Source organism: Scyliorhinus torazame, chromosome 31 (genome assembly GCF_047496885.1).
Source record: "Scyliorhinus torazame isolate Kashiwa2021f chromosome 31, sScyTor2.1, whole genome shotgun sequence".
Lineage (NCBI taxonomy): Eukaryota > Metazoa > Chordata > Chondrichthyes > Carcharhiniformes > Scyliorhinidae > Scyliorhinus > Scyliorhinus torazame.
In genome coordinates, this window is record NC_092737.1 from 12,612,000 (window position 1) to 12,632,415 (window position 20,416).

The 20,416-nt window shown below is 53.4% G+C and overlaps 1 protein-coding gene across 3 annotated transcripts in view; it reads right to left on the bottom strand.

Moving 5' to 3' along the window:
* gal3st4 (galactose-3-O-sulfotransferase 4) overlaps nucleotides 1–20,416 on the bottom strand; it is a 104,403-nt gene that overhangs the window by 33,515 nt on the left and 50,472 nt on the right. Inside the window, exon 1 of one of the 3 annotated variants that reach the window (XM_072493353.1) lies at nucleotides 1,858–2,240. The exons of the other annotated variants lie outside the window; for them this stretch is intronic. Coding sequence (XP_072349454.1) covers nucleotides 1,858–1,859 — 2 coding nt within the window. The 5' untranslated portion in view covers nucleotides 1,860–2,240. Of the gene's footprint in view, nucleotides 1–1,857; nucleotides 2,241–20,416 lie in introns of those variants that run through there. 3 annotated transcript variants of the gene reach the window in all.

The window sequence follows — 20,416 nt, forward strand, 5'->3', positions numbered from 1 at the left end:
GAGAAAGAAAGAAATAGAAGGATATGTGAAATGAAATGAAATGAAAATCGCTTATGATCACAAGTAGGCTTCAAATGAAGTTACTGTGAAAAGCCCCTCGTCGCCACATTCTGGCGCCTGTTGGGGGAGGCCGGTACAGGAATTGAACCGTGCTGCTGGCCTGCTTGCAAAGCCAGCGATTTAGCCCTGTGCTAAACCAGCCCCTGATATGTTGACAGGGCGAGGTGAAGTGAGGAAGCTCATGCGGAGCAGAATGACCAGCACGGGTCAGAGGGGACGAATAGCCTGTTTCTGTGCTGGAAATACATCTTCGCTCCTGCGGGCAATCTCACTGCTCGCCATACTGGCGCAGGGTCACCTTTTCTTCCCAGCACCTTCCGCACCCCCGACCGTCTGGAGGGACAAGGGGCAGCAGGCACATGGGGCACACCAACACCTACAAGTTCACCTCCAAGCCGCTCGCCATCCCGACTGGAACTCCCTCTCTAACAGCACAGTGGGTGCACCTATATCTCAGGGACTGCAGCGGCTCAAGATGTCTCGTCAGCCACCACCTGAGGGGCCATTAGGGACGAGCAACTAATTCTGGTCCGGCCAGCATTGCCCACATCCCCCGAATTGAGTAAAAAGAAATTCAAAATGTTCTGTCCATGGACTTGAACAAAGTGTTTGATAAAACAACACACGACGGTCTTCAGACAAGAATGCTGTGCTCGGTGGGTAGCGAATCACAGATGGGAAACCTCGGGCACTGGGAAAGAGGAAGGTCAGCAAATTAACAGCTTCGGAAGGTGGGAGTTCAGAAGGAGGATCGGGAAGGTGAGATGGGCGGAGGAGAGAACGAAGGAGCATCCTCCGAATGAGACCGGAAGAAGGAGACAATTCTTAAGTAGGGCTAACCCATGTGCTGCCCTGTGCCTGGCGATCCTAACCTCTGGAAATCCCCCCCCCCACCCCCCCACCCCCCACCCCGTGGACCACGCCCCTCTCTCATCTCCATTGGGACGTTCCTTAAAATCGACCTCGTGGCCAGCACGGTGGCTAGCACTGCTGCCTCACGGCGCCGAGGACCCGAGTTCGAATCCCGGCCCCGGGTCACTGTCCGTGTGGAGTTTGCACATTCTCCCCGTGCCTGCGTGGGTTTCGCCCCCGCAACCCAAAGATGTGCAGGGTAGGTGGATCGGCTGCGCTAAACTGCCCCTTAATTGGCAAAAAAATAATTGGATACTCTAAACTTATTTAAAAAAAGATCAACCTCATAACCCCCCCCCCCGCCCCACCAAATAAACTTGACGGAAACTATTAATTAAAACGTGGATCCGTGTGCATGTGCCTGTGTTTGTGTGGGGGTGGGGTGGGGGTCTGCAAAGTCCCCAGCTGAAGGCGGAACACTGAGCAAGTTTGGACCAGCCGGGGCACTTAAGACCCCTCCTCGGGAAAAACGCATGGAACCCGAAATTCTCCTTTCTGTTCCTGACCCGCAAAAGCGAGCAGAATTCCTGCCCAGGCCTCCGTCCGGGCTTCGCTCTGACATTTGCCCCCCCCCCCCCCCATTCCCATTTCCCCAGCGCTCCAGATATTTGACACGAAAGGCTTGATGCTGCCTTCATGTGGTCAGGGCATCAGCATTCTAAAAGCGCCCTGTGGTCATAAAAGCTTTTATGGCGTGCGATTGGAATTTATCCAGCCAGCATATGGAGAGGTGATAAAGTTCTCAGAGGATAGGCTTATCCGCCCATGTTTCCAACCATTCTAGATCTCACACAGGTTCAGCTGTAGGCTCTCATCGCTGTGAAACAGAGATCCATTGTGTCGCCTTTATAACCTCCCCCTTTTGCTGACAAACAAGAGACTTACATTTGGTTGGCGACTCAGCAAGTCCCAAAGCACTTTCCTTCCATGTCGACGGGGTACAGGAGCAAGCAGAAATGGGACGGAGGGTCGCTTTCCGCCAGGGCTGCTGCTGAATGTAACCCAGGACCGCTGGAGCTGGCACGGAGTTTAACAGTCCTGCTATTTCTGTCTCTTGCCCTGGCAAGCCCTGTCAGGACGAAAGACACCCAGAGCCGCTCCTCACGCAGACTAACCATGCTGCTGTCTCTCAAACCGTCTGCTCAGCCCCACTTTCCAATCAAACACGAGCTCTGATTTCCCTCCCGTCTCCCCTGACACCGGCGAGCTTTCGACAAGCACAGCACTCCAACGTGCCTTGTACAAGAAGCACATGAGGTGCTCAGGAAGAGATAAGACGTCCTGTTAAGACCGGTCGCCCTTTTCCCGTTAATCACACAGGGGGAGGAGCAGGCCCTTGTTCCTCTGATCACGGCCTCAATCTGCAGCCCCCCCCCCCCCCCCGCCCCCCATATAACCCTGTTAAGTGAATTGGACATTCTGAATTCTCCCTCCGTGTACCCGAACAGGCGGCGGGGTGTGGGACTAAGCCCCACGTGCCATTCGGCCCATCGAGTCTGCACCGACCCTCCGAAGGAACACCCTGCCTAGGCCCGCTCCCCACCCTATCCCTGTAACCCCACCTAACCTGCACATTCCTGGACCCTAAGGGGCAATTTATCACGGCCAATCCACCCTAACCTGCACATCTTTGGACTGTGGGATGAAACCGGAGCACCCGGAGGAAACCCACGCAGACACGGGGGGGAACGTGCAGACTCCGCACAGACAGTGACCCAGCGGGGAATCGAACCCGGGTCCCTGGCGCTGTGAGGCAGCAGCGCTAACCCATTGTGCTGCCCAGACTCTTTTGTTTAATTGAATTCACCATCTGCCGTGGTGAGATTCGAACCCAGATTCCCAGAACATTGCCCTGGGTTAGTAACCCAGAGACAACACCTTCACGCCACCACCTCCTCCATGAGCATACCAAATGTAGCATAAAAACCTGGGGGAAGCCATTCAGCCCCTCAAGCCTGCTCCAGACCGCTCAATTCGATCAAGGCTGATCTACATCCCAACTCCATTTACCCAACCATACCCCAGGGAGTGCGTTAACCGATCACTCAGGGGGTCTGAGTTGCTACGGCAACATGCGTAGTGTAGTCTGGAGCGATTGCTAACGTGCCTACATTCTGCCCATCGCACAGCTGACCGGGAACCTCTCCCACGCTTACCGCCAGCCATCAGCCTGCACTACAAGTCCGCTTGCCAACTGTGTTTAACCCTATTCCTGGGGGGCTTTTGCTACCCACCTCTCTCCATCCCCACCCCCCTCCGCCACAATTCTCCAGCCATTAGTTAGCAACTCATCCAGCCTCATGTCTTCCTACGGCAACTGGAAACTTTTATAAGGCCACCAGGAAGTTCACAACGAGTGTTTAAAGAAACTTTGAACAAAGAAACAAAGAAACTGAAGGACCTGCTCCTGTGTCCGAGGGTTTTGTCTTTAGGGTTTTGGCCAAGGTTGGCATCAAAAATAAATTTAGAGTACCCAATTCATTTTTTCCCAATTAAGGGGCAATTTAGCGTGGCCAATCCACCTAACCAGCACATCTTTGCATTGTGGGGGGGGGGGGCGAAAGCCACGCAGACCCGGGGAGCATGCACAAACTCCACACGGACAGTGACCCAGAGCCGGGATCGAACCAGGGACCTCAGCGCCGTGAGGCAGCAGTGCTAACCACTGCGCCACCGTGCTGCCCTTAAGGTTGGTATCATGACCGGTACAGGCTTGGAGGGCCGAAGGGCCTGTCCCTGTGTGGTATTGCTCTTTGAGATATTAGCGGTGAGTGCAGGAACTGACCCCAGAGCGTCCGAGCTCAAAGGCAGGGACACTATGCTGTCATGTACGATGCCCCAGAGTGCTTTACAGTCAATGAAGTGTGTGCCATCATGGGAAATGTTCAGAATACAAAGGGTTAATGTCGTATCATAACTAACCACTAGGGTGGAGCTAGATGCAGAACAACATAAAGCAATCATTGAATATAGAACATAGAACATACAGTGCAGAAGGAGGCCATTCGGCCCATCGAGTCTGCACCGACCCACTTAAGCCCTCACTGCCACCCTATCCCCGTAACCCAATAACCCCTCCTAACCTTTTTGGACACTAAGGGCAATTTAGCGCGGCCAATCCACCTAACCTGCACGTCTTTGGACTGTGGGAGGAAACCGGAGCACCCGGAGGAAACCCACACAGACCTGCGCAGACCCACGCACGAGAGCTAGAGAGAGCAGCAATAGAGAGGGCAGTACAGTTATGGATATCGTGTAGAGGCTAGTGTTAGTTTAGTGTCGATTGTAGATTACTAGGCTATTGTTTACTATAGGAGTAAGTGGTCGAGCTTTAGTAAGTGGTGTAAATAAATGTTAGCTCTCTTGATGAACTTATCCTCTGTGGTCTTTGTGAACACTACAAAATCCATGCTGAGAACAGAATCACAGGAATCCCACAAAGTAGTCAGTACAGACAGATGATCACTAGATGGCAACACTAACAGGACCTATATAAGGAATGTCCCGCTCTTTCTGTAGGTTAGTGTGCAGTGCAGCTGGGGTAAAGATGTGACAGATCAGTGTGTAGTGTATTATATAATTGTTAGTTTAATCTAATCTTAGTTAATTATATTACTAGTCAAAGTATTAAAGTGAAAGAACTCACGAGTATATTATTTTATTACTCAATAAATAATTTGTCTTCAACTGGAAGACTTTGACTGTTTATCATCAAGTTAAATACAACTCGGCAAGACAAATGAGTAATATTTATATTAATTTCAGTAATCTAACAGCCCCGAGGTATAGTTCCTGTTGAAATGTAGGGCACACGACAGCCATTCCCCACACAGCAGGATCCCACTGACAGCAACGTGATCAACAACCCAGATCGTTCCAGCTTTACGTTGATCGAGGGGCACCGGGGGAAGCACCCCTGGGTGTCTTTGAAACCGCAGCCCTGGGGTCCTCCAGGCCCATGGGAGAGGGCAGGCTGGGTTTTGCGTATCAATCGATAGACTGCACCTCTGACAGTGCAGCTCTCCCTGTGTTGGCACTGGGACTGTCGGCCTGGATTACGCTGCTCAACTCTCTAGAGTGGGACTTGAATCTACGGCATTCTGCCTCAAAGACAAGAGAGAGGGAAAGCGAAGGACAGGCAGGGAGAGAGAGAGTAAAAGAGAGAGAGAGAGAAAGAGAGGAAGAGAGGGAGAGAGAGAAAGAAAGAGAGAGCAACAGAGAGGGGGAAGAGAGAGGTGGAGAAACAAAGAGGGAGAGGAAGAGAGAGAGGGAGACAGAAAAGAGAGGGAGAGGGGGAGAGAGAAAGAAAGAAAGTAAAAGAGGGAATGTGAGAATGAGGAAGAGATAGAGAGTAAGAAAAAGAGAAGGAAAGAGACAAAGAGGGCAAGAGAGAAGGAAAGAGAGAGTGAGAGAAATGGAGAGAGAGAGAGCGAGAGAAAAAGAGAGAGAGAAAGAGAGACCGAGAGAAAGAGAGAGCGAGTGAGAGAGAGAGAAATGGAGAGAGAAAGAGCGAGAGAAAAAAGAGAGAAAGAGAGAGCAAAAGTGAGAGAGAAAGAAAGGCCGAGAGAAAGAAGAGAGAGAGAGAGAGAAATGGAGAGAGAAAGAGCAAGAGAAAAAGAGAGAGAAAGAGAGAGCAAAAGAGAGAGAGAAAGAAAGACCGAGAGAAAGTGAGAGCGCGAGAGAGAGAGAGAGAAATGGAAAGAGAAAGAGCGAGAGAAAAAAAGAGAGAAAGAGAGAGCAAAAGAGAGAGAGAAAGAAAGGCCGAGAGAAAGTGAGAGCGAGCGAGAGAGAGAAATGGAGAAAGAGCGAGAGAAAAAAAGAGAGAAAGAGAGAGCAAAAGAGAGAGAGAAAGAAAGGCCGAGAGAAAGTGAGAGCGAGAGAGAGAGAGAGAGAGAGAGAAATGGAGAGAGAAAGAGCGAGAGAAAAAGAGAGAGCAAAAGAGAGAGAGAAAAAGAAAGACCGAGAGAAAGTGAGAGCGAGAGAGAGAAAGGGAAAGAGAGTGCGAGAGAAAGAGAGGAAGGCCTGACAGAGAGAGGAAGAGAGAAAGAGGGAGAGAGCAGAGAGAACCTGCTGCCCAGAGAGCCACGGCTGATGGGTCAGGATGATGAAAGGCTCTGAGAGTAATTCACACTGTGAGGGAAATATAAAATATTTGCAGTATGACCAGATCCTGACAAACACAGCGCCGCTTTGTCATGGATCAACATATCAATAAAGTTAAAGTCACAAAACAATTTGAATACCTCAAGGTCGCAGCTCACTGAGTCTCTTGACTTGTAATTAGGCTGAAAAAGTCCCTTGTGGAGTAAATCCCATTCTCCAGTGAAACGTGAACTACGACAGAAGCTGCACAGGTTTTGTCCCGCCACAGGATCCAAGGTGTTTTTATTCCTGGGCCTGTCGTTTGCAGGCAGGCAAGAGGCAGCCATTTCATTCCGAATAGAAAATGGGCAAAATCCAACACAGGTTCCTTGGCGGACTGAATTGAGTGAGGCCTCAGGCCTGCGCATTTCAAGGGGTGTTTGTCCTATCAAACCGTGTTGGACATTGGCATAGCTTTCACACAGACTGCCCCCCCCCCCTTCCCCTCCGCCGCCGCCGCCCCCGCCCGCGCCCGATTAGCCACGTTCGGCACCCGCATTGGGGTGTCTGAGTCAAGCAAATGGCCTCCTTTGACATATGGGGCGGTGGTGGCGTAGTGGGGAAAATGAAATGAAATGAAAATCACTTATTGTCACAAGTAGGCTTCAAATAAAGTTACTGTGAAAAGCCCCTAGTCGCCACATTCCGGCACCTGTTCGGGGAGGCTGGTACGGGAATTGAACCGTGTTGCTGGCCTGCCTTGGTCTGCTTTCAAAGCCAGCTCTTTAGCCCTGTGCTAAATCAGCCCTGGTATTGTCCCTGGAGTAGTAACCCAGAGACCTAGAGTACTCTGCGGTGGGTCGCAGGTTCAAATCCCACCAGTTCTCCTTTCTTTTTCAATTACGGGGCAATTTTAGTGTGGCCAATCCACCTACCCTGCACATCTTTTTCAGTCTGCGGGAGTGAGACCCACGCAGACACGGGGAGAACGTGCAAACTCCACACGGGCAGTGACCCGGGGCCAGGATTCGAACCCGGGTCCTCAGTGCCGTGAGGCAGCAGTGCTAACCACTGCGCCACCGTGCCGCCCTCGCGGGTCTTTCACTGTTTTGTGGAACCGTAAACCTCACAAGCGGAGGCCACACATGAGGCCTTCCAGCCGGCTCTGCGAAATCAAGTCCATCCCTCTTGTCAACACGGTAGCACAGTGGTTAGCATAATTGCTTCACAGCTCCAAGGTCCCAGGTTCGATTCCCGGCTTGGGTCACTGTCTGTGCGGAGTCTGCACGTCCTCCCCGTGTCTGCGTGGGTTTCCTCCGGGTGCTCCGGTTTCCTCCCACAGACCAAAGATGTGCAGGTTAGGGTGGATTGGCCGTGATAAATTGCCCCTTAGTGTCCAAAATTGCCCTTAGTGTTGGGTGGGGTTACTGGGTTATGGGGATAGGGTGGAGGTGTGGGCTTGGGTAGGGTGCTCTTTCCAAGAGCCGGTGCAGACTCGATGGGCAGAATGGCCTCCTTCTGCACTGTAAATCCTTTGATTCTATAACGCTCCATCAGCAAAGGCGCAGTTATTGGTATACATCTCGTTTGTGGCTCCTTGCTGACCTCCCCCTACCTACCTGCGCCCTGCCTGTCATCGTTGATGCAGTTGGCCGCTGAAAGGTCAAAGACTAGAGGTCGCGAGCCCAGGCTGGATGTGACATCATCTGACCCCTCACCTCCAACCCGGTCAAACAGCCTTTTTTTCCCCCACCTTGCCCGCACCCCTATCTCCAATATAAATGGATAGAAATGTTGAAAAAAGTATACTTTTGTTCGTTGTGGCCCAATGGGCGGGGACAGGAGGAGGCCATTCAGCCCCTCGAGCCCATTCTGCCACTCACCCGGCCCCATCTGCAGCTGTCCATCTGCCTGCCTGTGCCCCAATATCTCGGTTCCACCCATGTCCAGGAAGACTGTGGAGCGCAGATTTCTAAATTTTAATCAGGTTTTTGAAATGAAATGAAATGAAAATCGCTTATTGTCACATGTAGGCTTCAAATGAAGTTACTGTGAAAAGCCCCTAGTCGCCACATTCCGGCACCTGTTCGGGGAGGCTGTTACGGGAATCGAACCGTGCTGCTGGCCTGCCTTGGTCTGCTTTCAAAGCCAGCGAATTAGCCCTGTGCTAAACAGCAAACTTGGTGAGGGTCGGAGTCCTCTGAGGAAGTACTCTCGCCCGAGAGCAAGGTGGTGAAGGGATTTTGAAAAGGGCGCAGAGTAGATTCACGAGAGCGCTTCCTGAGGCGAGGGACTTCGGGCACGTGGGTAGACGGGAGATGACAGGGAACCTTCTCCCCCCCGGAGATGGGAAAGCTCGAGAGGACATCTGACCGAGGTGATCCGGGATAGAGGCGAGAGGGCGGATCAGGAGCCCGAGGGCCATGAGGCCTAAGGTGATTGGAAAAACGGGCAATGGAGACACCCAGGAGAAGCGTTCCCTCCCAGCGGGGGTGGGATTACGAGGAGAAGGCGGGGGGGTTGGGAGTGATGCTGGGCCTCACTGCTCAGTTGGAGAGCCGGAGCAGACGCGATGGCCCCAATCACCTCCATTTGTGACAATTCCATGAGTCCGCGGCTCCTCTCCGGATGGGAGGCCTTGAGGTGATGACCTCTTGACCCCGGACCGCCCGCCCGCCCACCAGCGACGTAAAGCTTTCCCTCTACCCAGCATATAATTCCTTTCAACACCCGGAAATTGCAAACAAATCACCTCAACCTTGTGCATTCCGTGGTCGACCAGCCTCGTTATGTAATTCCTTCACGCAATCTAATCATTGGAACCACAGTAATGTTCTTGTGTGTGTTCGCTGCACTGTCTCCAAGGTCAATGTAACCTTTTGTCTCTTCAGAGCAGAACGATATGCTCAGGTCTCGTGGAAGCATACAGCACACAAGGAGGCCATTCGGCCCATCGTGCAGGTACTAGCTCTTTGAAGGAGCGACCTCTTAAGTTGACCCCCAGCCAGTTGGGGAAGTCTGAAACTAGACATGAATACTTTTCCTGATAGCTGGTTTATCAACGGGACGCAGCATTGAGTATGTCAACTTCCTACCTAACACCAACCCCGCCATACCAGCAGCCTGCTAACCTCTGTTGGAGTAAAACAAACGGGCATTTCAAATGAATCGAACAAACAAGTTAAGACAGAAACCTCTGGAAGGGATATTGCAACAAACTGGAAACAATGGGTGGCATAGTGGTCAGCACTGTTGCTTCACAGCTCCAGGGTCCCAGGTTCGATTCCCGGGTTGGGTCGCTGTCTGTGTGGAGTCTGCACGTTCTCCCCCGTGTCTGCGTGGGTTTCCTCCGGGTGCTCCGGTTTCCTCCCACAGTCCAAAGATGTGCAGGTTCGGGTGGATTGGCCGCGATAAATTGCCCTTTAGTGCCCAGGGATGTGCAGGTTAGGTTACCGGGATAAGGTGGGGAAGTAGGCCTGGGTAGGGCGCTCTTTCAGAGGGTTGGTGCAGACTCGATGGGCCGAATGGCCCTCTTCTGCACTGGTTCTAAATCACATAGCAAACTTAAAATATCAAATAAAAGGAGTTAATCTAACACCCCAGTCCCGGGGGTGCCCACGGGGTACCCACGGGGTACGGAGGTCTTTCAATGGTGCCAGCAGGTACCGCGTGCACCCTCTCCTGGGACACCCGGCCATCATTGTAGCCGCAGTGCCCAGGGGGGTGGGGGACGAAAATGGGTTTGGACAACGCCCTCAATGGCCGGATGGCAATGGAAGCAAATTACCGCAGGTGCTGGAACCCTGAAATAAAATCAGAGAATGCGGAGGGAGCTCAGCAGGTCCGGCAGCGAGAGAAACGGAAGGGGGGATTCTCCGACTGTGCTTCTCCCCGGCGGAGCTGAATCGCTCTTGTGGTCGTAAAGCAGGATGCGAATCAGCGTTCCTCGTCATGCAAATTTATGCATGGCGTGGAATACGGTGGACTCCCAGAGAATGGCGCTCTTGGGCCGCCATCTTGTGCGGGCAGCCCGATGGAGAGGTACCGCAGCCGGCCAGCCCCCGCCCTCTCCCCCCACAACGTAAATCGGCCCCAATCCCTCCCCCAACCACTGCAAAGCGGCCCCGCCTTCCGCCCCCTTACACTTCACAGCCACCCCCAGATTACCTGAGTGATCCACACCCCCAATTACAGGGTAAGTGCAGTGAAGTTGCATGTTTGAGTGATTGGAATGCACTTACCTGTCTTTGATGCGGTCACAGTTTGTAAATATTGGATTTTCGCCACTCAGGCCACTCAAGCGTGAAGGGAGATGAATGAATCAAAACTGCAGATGGTTTTAACAAGCTGTCAATCACAGACTACTACTGGAAAGCTATGAATGCAGCTAATGGACGTGGGAACCCCTTCCAGGAATGGACAAGTGGAGCTGCAAGGTAAGTGTTTCAGCTGAAATTCCGCTCACTGCCCCTGTCTGCACTGCTCTCTAGCATTCAGACAGGGGCCCCTTTTCTGTGGTGGGGGGGGGGACTCTGTGTGTGGAGGGGTGGTCTGTGGAGGGGGTTCCTTTGGGCAGAGCATCGCGTTCCGATCGCCGTCCGGCTCAGATCCCGATTTCCCCCCCCCGACGCCCGCATCTCCGTCCCACCGGGGAACGCATTGCGGGCATCCCGGCGTCGGAGAGCCCTGCCCGGAGTTAACGTTTCCCATCCGGCTAGACCCACTTCTTCAGAGGGAGAGTCAGGCAAACTGCAAATGGAAATTCTGCTTCCCTCTCCACGCACGCTGCCCGACCTGCTGAGCTTTTCCAGCATTTTCAATTGACGGCAAGTTTGCCTAGACCCAGGAGCAGGTTCACGGGGAGGTCATCCTTCTCCACCACCTCGGTACTCTAGGTACTTAATTAACCAAAGCCCTTCTCTTGTGTGTCTTAACAATATAATTAACATTAACACGGCCCAATCAATCCCACCATTTCTGCTTTTATCATAGCCTTCGCATCTTTACCAATTCCTTTTTGGCAGTTACTGAATCTGAATCCACCACCCTTTCAGATCGTAACAACTTGCTGAGTAAAAAATAGTTTAATCGCTCCACCTCAAGCTCTTTTGTCAATTTTCTTCAATCTGTGTCCGGACACACTTTCTCCTTATTTACTCTTTTTCCATGAAATCTGCCGCTTAACCTTCGCTGCTCCGAGGACAACAATTATCCTCCACCTTAAACATTCGCTCCCTCCATCACTGGCGCACAGTGACAGCCGCGTGTACCACCCACGCCTCAGGAATTGGCCAAAGCTCCTTCGACAGTACCTTCCCAACCCCGTGGTCTCTATCTATCTCCGAGGATAGCAAAAGCAAGCAGATACCTGGGAACCCCACCGCCTGGAGGATCCCCTCCAAGTCACTCACCACCCTGACTTCCCAGATCATGAAATGAAAAATGAAAATCACTTATTGTCCCAAGTAGGCTTCAATGAAGTTACTGTGAAAAGCCCCTAGTCGCCACATTCTGGCGCCTGTTCGGGGAGGCTGTTACGGGAATTGAACCGTGCTGCTGGCCTGCCTTGGTCTGCTTTCAAAGCCAGCGATTTAGCCCTGTGCTAAACAGCCCCTGTTAGAAGTTACAGTGCAGAAGGAGGCCATTCGGCCCATCGAGTCTGCACCGGCTCTTGGAAAGAGCACCCTACCCAAGGTCCACACCTCCACCCTATCCCCATAACCAAGTAACCCCACCCAACACTATGGGCAATTTTGGACACTAAGGGCAATTTAGTACGGCCAATCCACCTAACCTGAGCATCTTTGGAATGTGGGAGGAAACCGGAGCACCCGGAGGAATCCCATGCACACACAGGGAAAACGTGCAGACTCCGCACAGACAGTGACCCAACCGGGAATCGAACCTGGGACCCTGGAGCTGTGAAGCAATTGTGCTAACCACAATGCTACCGTGCTGTCCAAAGCTTGGAAATATATCGGCCGTTCCTTCACTGTCGTGGGGTCAAAATCCTGGAACTCCCTCCCTAACAGCACTGTGGATGTACCTACATCACACGGAGTGCAGCGGCTCAAGAAGGCGGCTCATCCACCACCCTCCCGAGGGCAATTAGGGATTGACAATAATCACCGGACCGTGTAGAGTCATAGAGGCTCACAGCACAGAAAAGGCCCAGCATGTCTGCACTGGTCAAAAACACCCACCTAACTATTCTCAACCCATTTCCCAGCACTTGGTCCATAGCCTTGTCTGCCCTGGGACCGCAAGCGCACATCTAAATACTTCTTCAATGTTCTGAGGGTCTCTGCCTCCACCCCCCCTTTCAGGCAGCGGGTTCCAGACTCCCACCCCCCCTCTGGGTGAAAAGGTTTTTCCTCACATCCCCGCCTGCCCCTCACCTTAAATCTCTGCCCCCTGGTCACTGAACCCTCCACCAAGGGTAAAAGTTTCTTCCTGTCTCCTCTCTCTATGTCCCTCATAATTTTATACATCTCCATCCCGTCCCCCTCAGTCTCCTCTGCTCCAAGGAAAACAACCCCAGTCTATCCAATCTCTCGTCGTAGCTAACACTCTCCAGCCCAGGCAACATCCTGGTAAATCTCCTCTGCACCCTTTCCAGTGCGATCACATCCCTCCTATAATGTGGATTCCAGAACTGCTCACAATACTCTCGCTGTGGCCTAACCAAGGTTTGATACAATTCCAGCATAACCTATGACTCTGCTAATAAAAGCAAGTATACCATATGCCGTCTTAACCATTGTATCCACCTGTTCTGCTACCTTAAGGGACCGGTATACGTGCACACCAAGATCCCTCTGATCCTCCGTGCTTCCCAGGCTCCTGCCGTTTACCACACCTTGTGAAAAAATACATTCTGATTAAAGCAGCTTCTCTCGTCCATCCACATGAAGTTAAAGATGTTCTGGAGGATTTTGTACTGGCTTGAATTGCGCAAAGGGCATTTTGGCCCAACAACAACAACTTGCATTCATATAGCACCTCTGACAGCGTAGAACATCCCAAGGTGCTTCACTGGCTCAGTTACCAAGCGTAAGTTGACGCCAAGTCCCACGAGGCGATATTAGGGGCGGGTGGGGGGCTTAAAGAAGTCACTTTTAAGGAACGTCCCAAACGAGGGGGAAGAGGGAGGCACAGAGGTTGAGGGAGGGCGTTCCAGAGCTTTGGGCCCGCAGGCGCGGCCGATAAAGGCGGAGGGATGGCGATCGGGGATGCACAAGTGGGCAGATTTGCAGAGACTTCAGATTAAATCAGCGTTTTAGTCATGAAGATGAACAGGGCGGTGCATTGAAGTGTGGAGTTGACAAGGTAGAAGTGTGTTTAAGTGGCCCTATCGCCAGCCATGCTTAACCCTGGGTTGTGCTACACTCTTGACAGAAAGTGCAGACGTGTGTTAAGTCAACATTATGAGTGAGTGGAGGTCATCTGGAGGGTAAATGCACTGTTCTTGGCGTTTATTTATGTTCATGGTTAAGGTACCAGAATCCAAGCCTTCGGAATCAAATCATACAAAACTAAACTGGGACACGGGACGCAACATCATTTACCCTTCAGTGACGTTGCATTCCGCTTCAGTGGATTTGCCAACACAATATGCGGGTCTCAACCGGATGTGTTTAACCCCATGGCGATCACTTTGAAGGATAGTGGAACGGTGGGAAGGTTTTTCTCTCCTGTGTCCTGGGTCCTCAAGCAACATGACAAAACCACATCCTTTCCGGTTCGGCAGTATTCCACTTGCCCCTCCTTCAATTTGGTCAGCTGCACTCACTGCTTCCAACGCGGTCTCCTCTACACTGCGGAGTGGGGCAGCAGGGTAGCACAGTGGTTAGCACTGTGGCGTCGCAGCGCCAGGGTCCCGGGTTCGATTCCCGGCTTGGGTCACTGTCTGTGCGGGGTCTGCACGTTCTCCCCGTGTCTGCGGGGGTTTCCTCCGGGGGCTCCCGTTTCCTCCCACAAGCCCCGAAAGACATGCTGTTGGGTGAATTGGACATTCTGAATTCTCCATCTGTGTACCCGAACAGGCGCCGGAATGTGGCGACTCGAGACTTTTCACAGTAGCTTCATTGCAGTGTTAATGTAAGCCTGCTTGTGGCAATAAAGATTATTATAATATAAGCATTGAGCTCTAAAACTTCAGACCCATGAACTCTATCCTATATCTTGCCGTTTTTTTCAACAACTACTTGCTTTGCTTTCACAGAGTGCTGACCCTTGCTCTGCTATTAACACATTCTTTAGTCTTTGACACTGGCAGTAACGTTCCTCCCACTGGGCCATCTGGTACTTGTTCTATTTCCCTAATTATTTTTTTCCAATTAAGGGGCAATTTAGCGGGGCCAATCCACCTACCCTGCACATCTATGTGTCGTGGGCGTGAGACCCACGCAGTCACGGGGAGAATGTGCAAACTCCACACGGACCACTTCTTCTTACGTTTTGCTTCATTTTTCTCGCAATCTCCCACAAATCAATGGTTCGGCTGTTGCACCCGCTTTTGCGTATAATGACATTTCGGCCTCCTTTTAGTTCTGAAGCAAAGTCATTGCGGACTCGAAGCATTGATTCCGTTTAATTCGCTGCCGCCAACGCTTCAGAGTTTATCCAGTTTAGGTTAGTTTAGTTGCAGATTCCAGCACCTGCAGTATTTTGCTTTTATGAACATTTTGCGTACAGTTGGCTAAATAAGGCCTTGGCTGTGGCTCCGGGCGGTTATTCAACGCTCAGGACGGGGGAGAGTTCCTGACTGGGCACAGGCTGAACCCTCACTCAGGGCAGTACAATGGGGTCAGTGCTTTGGGTGTTAGGTTCAGGCAAGCAAGAAGCTTTTGAACTCGAACCGGTAACGTGGCAACTTAAGCTCGCAGTCGACATGCGTGGGCCTGAACACAGGGCAGGATCTGGCTTGTCTGCAGTAAGATGTAGATAATACTGTGTCTCGCTACCGGTTAAGGTCACTGGAATTGGATCGTAAATACCACCATCGTCATTCGGGGAGTTATACCCAGAAACAAAGAACTGATTGGGAGAACAGTGGATCCTGCATTCACATTAATCAGAATTCTCATGGGACGAACACTTTGATTGACATTCTGTGATAATATATTATAGAACAGTCATAATGAATACTGCAGCCCCTCCAACAGTGCAGCACTCCCTCAGTACTGACCCTCTGACAGTGCGGCACTCCCTCAGTACTGACCCTCTGACAGTGCGGCACTCCCTCAGTACTGACCCTCTGACAGTGCGGCACTCCCTCAATACTGACCCTCTGACAGTGCGGCACTCCCTCAGTACTGACCCTCTGACAGTGTGGCACTCCCTCAGTACTGACCCTCTGACAGTGCGGCACTCCCTCAGTACTGACCCTCTGACAGTGCGGCACTCCCTCAGTACTGACCCTCTGACAGTGCGGCACTCCCTCAATACTGACCCTCTGACAGTGCGGCACTCCCTCAGTACTGACCCTCTGACAGTGCGGCACTCCCTCAGTACTGACCCTCTGACAGCGCGGCACTCCCTCAATACTGACCCTCTGACAGGGCGGCACTCCCTCAGTACTGACCCTCTGACAGTGCAGCACTCCCTCAATACTGACCCTCTGACAGTGCAGCACTCCCTCAGTACTGACCCTCTGACAGTGCGGCGCTCCCTCAGTACTGACCCTCTGATAGTGCAGCTCTTCCTCAGTACTGACCCTCTGACAGTACGGCACTCCCTTAGTACTGACCCTCTGACAGTGCGGCACTCCCTCAGTACTGATCCCCTGACAGTACAGCACTCCCTGAGAACTGACCTTCTGACAGTGCAGCACTCCCTCAGTGCTGACCCTCTGACAGTACGGCACTCCCTCAGCACTGACCCTCTGACAGTGCAGCACGCCCTCAGTACTGACCCTCTGACAGTGCAGCACTCCCTCAGTACTGACCCTGTGACAGTGCAGCACACCCTCAGTACTGACCCTCTGACAGTGCAACACTCCCTCAGTACTGACCCTCTGACAGTGCAGTACTCCCTCAGTACTGACCCTCTGACAGTGCGGCACTGCCTCAGTACTGACCCTCTGACAGTGCAGCACTCCCTCAGTACTGACCCTCTGATAGTGCGGCACTCCCTCAGCACTGACCCTCTGACAGTGCGGCACTCCCTCAGTACTGACCCTCTGACAGTGCAGCACTCCCTCAGTACTGACCCTCTGACAGTGCAGCACACCCTCAGTACTGACCCTCTGACAGTGCAACACTCCCTCAGTACTGACCCTCTGACAGTGCAGCAGTCCCTCACTACTGACCCTCTGACAGTGCGGCACTGCCTCAGTACTGACCCTCTGACAGTGCAGCACTCCCTCAGTACTGACCCTCTGATAGTGCGGCACTCCCTCAGCACTGACCCTCTGACAGTGCAGCACTCCCTCAGTACTGACCCTCTGACAGTGCAGCACTCCCTCAGTTCTGACCCTCTGACAGTGCAGCACTCCCTCAGTCCTGAACCTCCAACAGTGCAGCACCCCCTCAGTACTGACGCTGTGAAAGTACGGCACTCCCTCAGTACTGACCCTCTGACAGTGCGGCACTCCCTCAGTACTGACACTCTGACAGCGCGGCACTCCCTCAATACTGACCCTCTGACAGTGCGGCACTCCCTCAGTACTGACCCTCCAACAGTGCAGCACCCCCTCAGTACTGACCCTCTGACAGTGCGGCACTCCCTCAATACTGACCCTCTGACAGTGCAGCACTCCCTCAGTACTGACCCTCTGACAGTGCAGCACTCCCTCAGTACTGACCCCCTGACAGTGCGGCGCTCCCTCAGTACTGACCCTCTGATAGTGCAGCTCTCCCTCAGTACTGACCCTCTGACAGTACGGCACTTCCTTAGTACTGACCCTCTGACAGTGCGGCACTCACTCAGTGCTGACCCTCTGACAGTGCGGCACACCCTCAGTGCTGACCCTCTGACAGTGCAGCACTCCCTCAGTACTGATCCTCTGACAGTGCGGCACTCCCTCAGTACTGCCCCTCCAACAGTGCAGCACTCCCTCAGTACCGACCCTCTGACAGCGCGGCACTCCCTCAATACTGACCCTCTGACAGTGCGGCACTCCCTCAGTACTGACCCTCTGACAGTGCAGCACTCCCTCAGTAATGACCCTCCAACAGTGCAGCACCCCCTCAGTACTGACCCTGTGACAGTGCGGCACTCCCTCAGTACTGACCCTCTGACAGTGCGGCACTTCCTCAGTACTGACACTCTGACAGCGCGGCACTCCCTCAATACTGACCCTCTGACAGTGCAGCACTCCCTCAGTACTGACCCTCTGACAGTGCGGCACTGCCTCAGTACTGACCCTCTGACAGTGCAGCACTCCCTCAGTACTGACCCTCTGATAGTGCGGCACTCCCTCAGCACTGACCCTCTGACAGTGCAGCACTCCCTCAGTACTGACCCTCTGACAGTGCAGCACTCCCTCAGTAATGACCCTCTGACAGTGCGGCACTCCCTCAGTACTGACCCTCTGATAGTGCGGCACTCCCTCAGCACTGACCCTCTGACAGTGCAGCACTCCCTCAGTACTAACCCTCTGACAGTGCAGCACTCCCTCAGTACTGACCCTCTGACAGTGCGGCACTCCCTCAGTACTGACCCTCTGACAGTGCAGCACTCCCTCAGTGCTGACCCTCTGACAGTGCGGCACTCCCTCAGCACTGACCCTCTTACAGTGCGGCACACCCTCAGTACTGACCCTCTGACAGTACGGCACTCCCTCAGTACTGACCCTCTGACAGTGCAGCACACCCTCAGTACTGAACCTCTGACAGTGCAGCACTCCCTCAGTACTGACCCTCCAACAGTGCAGCACCCCCTCAGTACTGACCCTGTGACAGTGCGGCACTCCCTCAGTACTGACCCTCTGACAGTGCGGCACTCCCTCAGTACTGACACTCTGACAGCGCGGCACTCCCTCAATACTGACCCTCTGATAATGCGGCACTCCCTCAGTACTGACCCTCCAACAGTGCAGCACCCCCTCAGCACTGACCCTCTGACAGCGCGGCACTCCCTCAATACTGACCCTCTGATAATGCGGCACTCCCTCAGTACTGACCCTCCAACAGTGCAGCACTCCCTCAGTACTGACCCTCTGACATGCGGCGCTCCCTGAGTACTTACCCTCTGATAGTGCAGCTCTTCCTCAGTACTGACCCTCTGACAGTACGGCACTCCCTTAGTACTGACCCTCTGACAGTGCGGCACTCCCTCAGTACTGATCCCCTGACAGTGCAGCACTCCCTGAGAACTGACCTTCTGACAGTGCAGCATTCCCTCAGTGCTGACCCTCTGACAGTACGGCACTCCCTCAGTACTGACCCTCTGACAGTGCAGCACACCCTCAGTACTGACCCTCTGACAGTGCAGCACTCCCTCAGTACTGACCCTCTGACAGTGCAGCACACCCTCAGTACTGACCCTCTGACAGTGCAACACTCCCTCAGTACTGACCCTCTGACAGTGCAGCACTCCCTCAGTACTGACCCTCTGATAGTGCGGCACTCCCTCAGCACTGACCCTCTGACAGTGCAGCACTCCCTCAGTACTGACCCTCTGACAGTGCAGCACTCCCTCAGTACTGACCCTCTGACAGTGCAGCACACCCTCAGTACTGACCCTCTGACAGTGCAACACTCCCTCAGTACTGACCCTTTGACAGTGCAGCAGTCCCTCAGTACTGACCCTCTGACAGTGCGGCACTGCCTCAGTACTGACCCTCTGACAGTGCAGCACTCCCTCAGTACTGACCCTCTGATAGTGCGGCACTCCCTCAGCACTGACCCTCTGACAGTGCAGCACTCCCTCAGTACTGACCCTCTGACAGTGCAGCACTCCGTCAGTACTGACCCTCTGACAGTGCGCACTCCCTCAGTGCTGACCCTCTGACAGTGCGGCACACCCTCAGTGCTGACCCTCTGACAGTGCAGCACTCCCTCAGTACTGACCCTCTGACAGTGCGGCACTCCCTCAGTACTGACCCTCCGACAGTGCGGCACTCCCTCAGTACTGACACCCTGACAGTGCGGCACACACTCAGTACTGACCCTCTGACAGTGCGGCACTCCCTCAGTACTGACCTTCTGACAGTGCAGCACTCCCTCAATACTGACCCTCTGACAGTGCGGCACTCCCTCAGTACTGACCCTCTGACAGTGCAGCACTCCCTCAGTACTGACCCTCCAACAGTGCAGCACCCCCTCAGTACTGACCCTGTGACAGTGCGGCACTCCCTCAGTACTGACCCTCTGACAGTGCGGCACTCCCTCAGTACTGACACTCTGACAGCGCGGCACTCCCTCAATACTCACCCTCTGACAATGCGGCCCTCCCTCAGTACTGACCCTCCAACAGTGCAGCACCCCCTCAGTACTGACCCTCTGACAGTGCGGCACTCCCTCAATACTGACCCTCTGACAGTGCAGCACTCCCTCAGTACTGACCCTCTGACAGTGCGGCGCTCCCTCAGTACTGTCCCTCTGATAGTGCAGCTCTTCCTCAGTACTGACCCTCTGACAGTACGGCACTCCCTTAGTACTGACCCTCTGACAGTGCGGCACTCCCTCAGTACTGATCCCCTGACAGTACAGCACTCCCTGAGAACTGACCTTCTGACAGTGCAGCACTCCCTCAGTGCTGACCCTCTGACAGTACGGCACTCCCTCAGTACTGACCTTCTGACAGTGCAGCACTCCCTCAGTACTGACCCTCTGACAGTGCAGCACACCCTCAGTACTGACCCTCTGACAGTGCAACACTCCCTCAGTACTGACCCTCTGACAGTGCAGCACTCCCTCAGTACTGACACTCTGACAGCGCGGCACTCCCTCAATACTGACCCTCTGATAATGCGGCACTCCCTCAGTACTGACCCTCCAACAGTGCAGCACCCCCTCAGCACTGACCCTCTGACAGTGCGGCACTCCCTCAATACTGACCCTCTGACAGTGCAGCACTCCCTCAGTACTGACCCTCTGACATGCGGCGCTCCCTGAGTACTTACCCTCTGATAGTGCAGCTCTTCCTCAGTACTGACCCTCTGACAGTACGGCACTCCCTTAGTAATGACCCTCTGACAGTGCGGCACTCCCTCAGTACTGATCCCCTGACAGTGCAGCACTCCCTGAGAACTGACCTTCTGACAGTGCAGCATTCCCTCAGTGCTGACCCTCTGACAGTACGGCACTCCCTCAGTACTGACCCTCTGACAGTGCAGCACACCCTCAGTACTGACCCTCTGACAGTGCAGCACTCCCTCAGTACTGACCCTCTGACAGTGCAGCACACCCTCAGT